Source organism: Mastomys coucha, unplaced genomic scaffold (assembly GCF_008632895.1).
Source record: "Mastomys coucha isolate ucsf_1 unplaced genomic scaffold, UCSF_Mcou_1 pScaffold12, whole genome shotgun sequence".
NCBI classification, from domain to species: domain Eukaryota; kingdom Metazoa; phylum Chordata; class Mammalia; order Rodentia; family Muridae; genus Mastomys; species Mastomys coucha.
In genome coordinates, this window is record NW_022196894.1 from 73649087 (window position 1) to 73658756 (window position 9670).

The window sequence follows — 9670 nt, forward strand, 5'->3', positions numbered from 1 at the left end:
TCAATCTATCAGCTGACTATAACTGAACATATTTGGCAAAAAAGAACACAGCTCCCTACAGGGAGCCTGCTTCTGGAGGCTTCCAGGAAGAAAGTATCTATGTGCCTGCCCAGCCAAGCGGCTGGTCACACACAGCACACTGCAGGCTGCTCTGGGGTCATGAGCAGGTCCAAGATCCCCTCCCCAAGCCTCCCATGTTGCAGGCCAAGCCCAGGATAAGCTGCCAGCACATCTCTGAGATGCACTTTGTGCTACAGGCCTTGAACACAGTTGGGAGAAGGTAACACTTCAGGACAAGGCAGGAGAAGGGGGTCAACCAGGACTGGGGTATCGGGGAGGTGTAAAGACAGGCTGAGACGAGGAGATGGAATAAGGGAAGCTTGGGGTCCGGCTTAAGTGGTCAGGACTGACAGGTAAGACTTCCCTCAGTATCAACATTCTGGGACCTCACTTTCCTTTGGTCCCCTGTCCTCTTCTTCCAAACACTGGACCCCAGAGAGCCTCCTCACTGAGTGGCCACTCCAGGAGCCCTGTCTCTATCCCGGGAACCCGACTGCCACAGGGGAGGGGGGATGGGCACAAGGCCACATGTACCACCCACCTCAGGAGAAGCACAATCCCTGAAGTGGCTACATACCACAGTCAGGTTGGCATTACTGAAACACCTGGGGTCGCTGAAAGTAATCATCCATGTTCTCTGTGAGCATGATCATCAGACATTCGTAAATTCTGTGGCAGGACATGTCCTGAAGCATCAGCAGATATATTAAATATAAAGGCAATATGAATATCCCCCTCCCCACCTTCAGAAAAAAAAGAACAAAAACAGAAACGGAAGCAGAAACCAACTCAAACACATGCAGATGCTCTGTAGTGTGAACCCTGTACTGGTGCCGGTAGGCTCTGCGTGGCCACCCTACTGCCGCAGCTCCACATAGTTAGCCGGGAAGAGCCCGTATCTGCCCTTGCACACCCCTTGCACACCCCACGCCACCAGACATTGTCAATCATTTCTATGTTGGTGATGATGTCATCAGGATCAAAGAAGATCTCATCATCGCCAGCAGCCTGGGAGTCATACGGGGCGATGGCTGTGATACCCAGGTCACTCTCATATCCATCTAAGGTGTCATCCTCTGCTTGGTAGTGGCCAGGAGCATCTGTGAACTCGTACACAGGCTCTGACCTGTAGTGTAGGCTTTGCTGGGTGCCCGCCTCAGGAACGCCTACAGGCTCAGTGCTGTAATCAGGCTCAGGCTCACTACCCTGGTAGCTCGGCTCGGCCTTGAACGGAGCTGCATCGTCATAGATGGGGCTAGAGGATGATCTGTCTTCAGGTGGCTGAGGACTAGGGGATGATGCAGGGGGTGTCTGTTTCTTGGCTCTGGCTTGCTCTTCCAGCTTTCTTCGCGCCTCCTCCTGCTCCTGCCTTTCTTTGGCCATCCACTGAGCTCTCTCGGCTTCTGCCTTCAGCCTGTCTTCCTGCTCTCTCTCCTTTGCCAGGTTTTCAAAGTTAGCACGGATATTACTGGTTTTGCTGGTTACAGCCTCAATGGGGACAGTCTTCTGATAGGCAAGGCGGCACCTGGACCACTTCTTCAAAGGTGGATGCGTTCTTGTTCATCTGATCCTTCTGCACCCCATACTTCCCGCCAAATCCTTTGGCATAGTCTTTCTGGGATTCATGCAGCTGCAGCTTCTCCTGATGGTCCTCGCCTAGGGCACACTTGTCCTGTCTGTCTGTCTGCACACCAAACTTTCCTCCAAAGCCTTTTACATAGTCATTCTGGGATTCATGCTTCTCTCTGTCTTGCCTTGATACTCAAAGCCCACAGGGCTTTTATCCACCTTGTCCTTGTCAATCCCGTATTTGCCACCAAAACCTTTGGAGTAATCTTTCTGTGACTCATGCTTCTCCGTCTTGCCCTGGTAGTCAAAGCCCACAGCACTCTTGTCTACACGGTCAGCTTGCACACCGTATTTGCCACCGAAGCCACTAGAGTAGTCTTTCTGGGAGGCGAGCTTCTCTGTCTTCCCCTGGTATTCAAAACCTACAGCAGACTGATCCACCCTGTCCATCTGGACACCGAACTTGCCTCCGAAGCCTCGGACTGAGTCCACTTGTGAGCAATGCTTGGAAAGCTTTGACTGGTACTCATGGCCCACAGCTGATCTGTCCATCTTATCCTGCTCCACACCGAACTTCCCGCCATAGCCGTGGGAGGCCTTGGGTCCAGTTTCTAGCTCCTTTTCATTGAGCGTCTGGTGTTCTTGGAAGACGTTCTCTCGAAGCTTGTGAATGTTGATGTGTTCCTGGTGCCCCATCCCTGCACGGTTTTGGTACCCCATCTCTGTTCCTTTTCACTTACATCGTTCACAAAATCAGGGTCAGTCTCCCAGTCATCTGCTCCCCCATCATCCTGGATGATGGACACAGTGTGGCCTGTAGAGGCTTTCCACATCTTTCTCTTTTGCTGGGAAAAGCAGCTCAGAATCTATTTGTATCCAAGGAATCCAAGGTAGAATGTGAGGGCATCTTCGATGATCAATGATTACAGCACCAGCAGGGTCCGCCAGGCTCCCGCTGCGCCCCGCCACTCCCTCATATCTGACTTTTTCAATGAATATTTTCACTTCTAGAAGATTATTTTTTCATATACATGTTTAAACAAAATATATAGCATTAATTACAGGTTTATTTATTTTTTTCAAAATCAATATTAAGCTTTGCCTATTCAAGGTATTAAATTTGCTTTTACACATGACAATGAGAAAATATGTATTAGCAGTACAATAGTAATTTATACTAAAATCTAAAAATTAAGTTTAAAAGATTCAATTAGCTAAACCTACCAAATTTTTTGTGCAATAAAGACATGGAATGTACATGTTTTTCAAGATGTGAGAGACTACATGAGTGCTAAGAAATAAACCTCTCAAGCATTAGTTATTAAGGTGAGAGGAAACTTTGTATTTTCCAAGAGTCTATCTGTTGATTGATAGTCTGGGCTAATTCCTGAATGTGGTATCAGAAAGAGTCATAGGTCAAATTAATATTCAGCATTGATTAAAAGAGAGATGACACAAATGATAGTCATGGTAACTCAGTAACTCTTTTCAACCAGCCCATGGAGATTGAGCCTTGAACTTTTAGATTACATATCTAATCTTTAATAATTCCAGTATCTATAAATCCAGAAATTTAATTAGCAGGCAGAGAAGACTAAACTATACATTTTATTATGTCTAGGTTCTTATAAGAGATGGAAAGGGTTGAGAGTGATCCTGATTGTTAAAATCTTGACTGAAATCTCTATTTGATGAGTTTGTCCATGCCATTTTTTCCTTCTTTGCCCTGTGTAGTCATACACTGATTGCTTTAGATTTTTGAGCATACAACAAATGTCAAGAAGTTCTGGGCCTTGGAGGGCAGTGCTACGATCACAGCCAGTCAGATTGATGGCTGGTGGAAGATGCTTTAGTGGATAAAGCTGCTTACCGTCAAACCAGAAGAACTGAGTTTCATCCTCAGGAACCACATGGTAGAAAGAAGATCAATTCCTGCAAATTGCCCTCTGACAGCCACACATTTTAAAGAAAAACATAATGGAACATTTTTTTGAAGAAGGAGCATCACAGGCTGAAGAGATGGTTTAGTGGCCAAGAGCACAGACTCCTGTTGAAGTGAAATGGTATAGTTCACTTAACAGGGCAACAGCGGTGGCTAACCACCAACCACTTGTGATTCCACTTCCAGGGGATCTGACACTTCTTTTCTCCATGGGCACCTGACTGCATGTGGTAGTGCATTCCCCCCCCCTCTCTCTCTCACACACACACACACAAGCACACATATGTACATGAAAAAATTATTTTACACAGGAAGTAATATCATGAGTCCAAAGTTGCCTGGTTGACTAAGAAGGACCTTGTCTCAAAAAAATAAAATGCAATGTAATACAAGGACCATGCGTACATTTAGTAGTGGGATACTGTCTAATATATGTGAGGCCCTGAATTCAGTGCCTACCTCACACACATATACTTCTGTAATATTTTCTAAAAAAAAAAATAAGAGTCGATTAATGTTTGTAGTATGTGTTTTTTTTCTTCTTGGCTTGGTTTTAAAGACATTTTCAATAAAATAACCATTTAAATTTTAAAAATGGAGTGATGGGCCTCACTCTGAAAAACATAATACTGCTATCAGTCACCAGATCAGCATTTGTAAGGGTTCGAGTCTTAAACACTGGACAATCATACAAAGAATAACTGAAATGGCAATGGAATCTTTGTGAGGGCTAGACGTTGCTCTCTATCCAGCTTTTCTCTCCATGTTCAAAGCTGGTGCATATGAGATTTCAATGTGTGTAAATCACCTCTGCACCCTGTGTTTTCAGGTCTGGGGCAGAGCACAGATTTCCTCATTTGCCACAAGCTGCATGGTACTGTTGCTCATCCATGGCTTCCTTGGGGTGGTACTCACCTAGCTAAGCTCCCAAGCTCCTGATCTCTGCCTGCAGACTCAGCCTCAGTATATGAGAATTTTATTATTTGCAGTAACATTTTCAGTTACACCTATTTAATTTTTACAACTTTGGAGAGTTGCTTAGATAAAAGATTTCCTTTGATCAGAAGATGCCAAACTAGATGTGTCTGCTTGAGACTTAGAAAAGTACATATTATTCCCACAAGGGACGTCTCAAGAGTTTCTTCCCACAATTTTTGAGACTATGGATCTTTTTGTAGTCGTTCCTTTGTAGGTCTGGGTGACAAGTTGGCTAAAGCAAAATGGTCTTTTGTTTTCTCTTGGTCAAAACAGAGCTAAGTCATCCATAAAGGGAAAACTTCAGGGTAGGCTGGAGGAAGAGTTAGGGCCAGGAGCAATAGGGGATTTGAGTTGGTGATCATAGAGTTTTGTTTTAGAAAACGCACCTTCTGGTCTTCATAATCTCTTCTCATATACTCAGGAAGTTGTCCTGAGCTTGGAAACCCAGCTGTTTTCTTGCTCTGCCACTTATTAGCTATTTGATCGGGGCAGGTGCCTTTCTTTTACCTTTGTGAACATGTGCTTTCTTTGTACCTTTTAAAATGGCAGATAATAACACAGTTAATACCCATTGTGTTTTTTTTTCAGCTTTAAAAAGAAAACACAGGTACATGAACAACAATTTTGAGGTCTTCATAATTTCCTACAGCATGGATATTTCAAGGGTTCAAGAGATTGCATCCCTCCCTGTACTACTATTGACAGTTAGTGGTGGCTCTAGGAAGCATGTTATGTTCTTCTGTGGTATAGTTACTGATAAGGTGACTGTGCTTCTGTAAATAGTTCCCACCCAGGCAGGCTACTCTAATTAAACTCAATGGGACACAGAAACATGTTTGCATGTACATTTGTGCATAAAGACATACACACAGACACACATACACACACACACAAGAAGGGAGTTGTTGGGGAGGGGGCTTTCAGTAAGAGAAGGAGGTAGGGGTTAAGACAAGGTAAACATGGCTGACAAGGACTAAAGTTTATTATGCACATGTATGAAACTGTGACAGAATCAAACAATTAAAGAAAGATGTATTCTGATTGTGATTGATTATTATAATTTACTGGGCAGTCAATGAGTTGTATGCAGTGCAGAGTAGGTTGTGAGACTCTTATGCATCTCCAAAGATGATTGGAAAGCAAGATTTTATAGGTCATGTTTGAGTTCTTGATTTTATTATGTCTCCTTTTCAAGAATTTAGTATTTTAGTGTGTGTGTCTTGTGTATCATCTATGAGTGTGCACACTCTCATTTATGTGTGAGCCAGAAACCAGGTGCACATGTTGTTCCTCAGAAGCTGTATGTCTTGTTTTTGAGACAGAGTCTCTTATGGGACTGGTGCCTGCTGAATAAGCATGGCTGGCTGGCCAGTGAGGCAAGGCTCAACTTGTCTCCACATGCCACCATACCCAGCTTCTTCTTTCTCTTCTTCTTCACAAGGATTGTAGGATTGAAGTCATGTCTTCATGCTTGCATAGGAAACTCTTTGTTCACTGAGCAATCTCTGTGGTATCCTAAAAATTTGCAATAGTAAGAGTCTATTTGAGTAGACTGAGTCTGGGTACTACTTTTATATCTCACGATAATACTCTTTGCCTGCAATCTTTTCTAAGTAATGAGAATAACTTCTTTCTTTTTAGTGTGGAATAGTCTTTTTTTTTCTTCAAATCTAATGTTACTGATACAAGAATATAAAATAAAATGGAAGTTAGCACCCAATAAATGAAGATGGTGGACTTAAATGAGAATGTATGCTACTGTGGTTTTTCTAAGACATGATAAACTATTTAATCAACTGATTATTGATCAACAACATAAAAGACAAGATCTAGAATGTCTGTGACAGACTACAAATGGTGAGACATACTTATAGGGACAGGAGAGTGGGTTTTGAGAACAGTCTGGTACACACAGTGAAGCCTCGATGAAATGGAAGATAGAAAGGATGGATGGAAGGAGGGAGGGACAGAGGGGCTGAAGGAGGTAACAAGTGGGGACAGGAAGGAGAAAGGGAAGGCATAGGGATGGGAGAAGAGGTTGGGGATTGTGGTAAGAAGAAGGAGAAGAAAGAAGGCAGGCTTCAGGATCCTAACCAACACAAAAATACTACAATCATTCTTCTGCATTCAAATTCTCCAGAATTTGTAACTTCGTAGAGCGACACTAAATCAGAGTTTTAGGAAAAAATCAATTATGAACTGGAGCACATTTTCATGCAAAAGGTGAAATTAAACATTTATAAACCATATTGGGGGATTTCTGTTTAAGTCTCCTTTAAATGCACATGGAAGCAGAGAAATATTGATGTGAATGACTTCTGTGTCCTGCCAAAGCACTTAACACTTGTCACCTTTTTTTAAAAGATTTATTTGTCTTATTTTGTGTGTCTGTGTCTTTGTATGTCTGTGTGCACCACATACATACAAATAATGTATGTCTGTGTGTCTGGCTCAGGGAAGTTAGAAGAGGGTATTGGATCCCCTAGAACTGGAATTATGGATGGTTGTGAACCACCGTGTGGGTATTAAGAATTGAACCTGGGTCCTTTTCAAGAGCAACACATGCTCTTAACCTCTGAGCCTTTTCTCCAGCCTCTACTTGAGTACTGACTTCTGTATCATCCTCAACTCCTACCACTCAAGTGGAAAAACTGTGAGATTGAACAAAGGCATGACTTTTCTTCTCAGCCCTTCAACATCACTTTCTAGTAGTCAGGTAGCTGACTGTAGGTAGCAATAAGATATAAATACTTACAGGAGGTCCTGCAACTGTGATTTTCCCCACAGCTCTGGGTAGCATGGATCTCTGTGCTTGACTGCAGGTCACCCTTGCCATTCCATTTGAAATGCAAAACAAACTCCATGAAATGGAACTTGCAGAAGGAACTTGCTTAAGGCTGTTTTTCCTTTTCTTTCTAATATTGATTTCTACGCTTATTAGATGCTAAGAAATATGTGGCAAATGAATGACACAGAAAATGTGAGCTTGGAATTGGTAGCTCAGTGCTCAGGTATGTTTGCAGTCAAACCATCCTGCTTGTATTCTGTATAGGAGAGATGGCTCTGTGTTTAAGAGCATGTGTACTCTTGTAGAGGACCTACATGGCAGCTCACAACTGCCTGTCAACTAGCCCCAGGAGATCTGGCCCCATGTCCTGGCCTCTGCAGGCACTAGGCACACACATGGTACACATACACATATGTAGGCAAGTCAATCTAGTATACATAAAATTAAAGTAAATAATCGTTTTTTTGTAAGTTGAGGGTTATGTTGTTGAAAATACGTGGATTGCACTCAGTTGCTTTAATCAATCTGACTTTATCTACCATGCTTTTTTATTTATAACTCAGGTTAAAAATATATGGACACGGAGCACAGGATTGCATGCAGGTGATCCCAGTTACTGAAGAGTCTGGACATAACATCTAGGACAATCTGAAAAACAAGATCAAGATCCCATTAGGAAAATCAGGAGATGCTTAAATATGGTAGGATCCAACTATGCAGCTGTTTTAAAAAAAAAAATGGAATCTACAAATGATGGCCTTGGTTTTAAGACTGTTTAATACACTTAAGACTGTGTAGCAATCTTTGTCCCACAATGTAACACACATTACCATAAGAGTAAAACAACGTCACTCTACAAAGAGAGTGCGTGAGGAGGAGCTGGTCTCTCATTGCACATGCCTTAATAATGGGGATGTTCTATTTCTCAGCCTTTCTAAGAGTAAGCAGATCCCAGTAGTTCAGACTTACCTGTGAGACTGGCAAGGCCCTCCAGCAATGCTTGCCTTTGAGAGCAGTTCCTTCAACAAACAAACAAACAAATGAATGAACGAAAACCCAAACACTATTGGTGAAGAAATTCAAAACTTTCATAAATAATCAAAGGCTTAAAAATCTTAAAGGCCATAAGCAGTCATTAAAAACAAAGTATCTATGGGTTTTAATAATCTGATTTCTTTTGTTTTGCCATGCATTTACAATTTTTATTATACTACAGTGATCTTTCTAAAGTATCCAGAATTTTAATGGTTAAAAACTAACTAAACTGTAACTGCACCACCTATCCATTTTCTGTACTTTAAAAATGTTATTGACTAATATTGAACAGCAACTATAAAATGGAGACAATGGCTTGGGAATGATTCTAAGTTATCTTCTGAATCACCCAGAGATTAATTAGGTCACAGGTAAACTGCTTCAACTGGCTCAGTTAACTGTATTGTTTTAGAAAACAGAATACCCATACCTTAAACATGTTGACAGAATTTATCCTAAATATAACTGAGTAAAAAAATCATGGCAAAAGGTCACAAAGCTTGGAAACTGTAATCAGCCAGGAAAACAATTATATCAATGTGATGGGGAACTGGTGCTTTTGTGTACTATTTAATGATAGAGATAATTATAAATTCTTAGATATCAAATGAAATTACAAGACTTCAAATTTAAAGTCTAGCAACAGCTGGGATCCAGAGAAGGACACTGGTCCTCTCATCTGACAGTTTAAAAAAGACCAAAGCCCAGAGGTTAGATGATCAATGTGCATCCATGGCCTAAGCTTGATGTCTTGTAAAATATATCTTCTGTGAAGAATCTTTAAAACCGCATTAACTAAAGACTGGCCTGGAGTGCTAACGGAAGCCCGCGTGGAGGACACTACAAATATTTGAAGTGCCTTTTGCTGGATATCATTGACTGCCTGGATATGTTCATGTGTGGATTTACGGTGCATCTTGTTTAGTTTAGGATAAAGAAACTGAAGTTTAGAGAAGTGAAGATCACCATGACTTCAGGGTCCATGAAGATCTGCTGTATTCTGTCAGATAGGCTGATCCTCTCTTTCTGGCTCAGGTTAGTTTTTAGTCAGTCAGTTTGCTCATGATACCATTCCACAGAGTTCTTTGGGAGAGACTTCAGCCTGAGGCTTGAGTGTACACCAGTAAACTGAAGAAGCTGGGCCTTTGCCCTCAGGGAGACCTCACTTCCACCTAGTTTTTGAAAAGTCTGATAAAAATTAGATCCTCAAGAAACTGTGACATGGAAACCTCAACATCAGACTCATATTTTAGTTTTGCTGTGAAAGGTTATTCATGCAAATGTTTCCAGTGACAACT

At 41.9% G+C, this 9670-nt stretch overlaps 1 protein-coding gene across 1 annotated transcript; it reads right to left on the minus strand.

Annotated features, from left to right (window-relative positions):
- Positions 1–916: 916 nt before the first annotated feature.
- Positions 917–2579, minus strand: LOC116086505 (src substrate cortactin-like). The gene is given in 5 exon segments (XM_031364742.1): positions 917–976; positions 979–1575; positions 1577–1804; positions 1807–2324; positions 2327–2579. Coding segments are annotated over 5 exon segments (1539 nt in total). The 5' UTR covers positions 2463–2579.
- Between the last annotated feature and the right edge of the window lie 7091 nt (positions 2580–9670).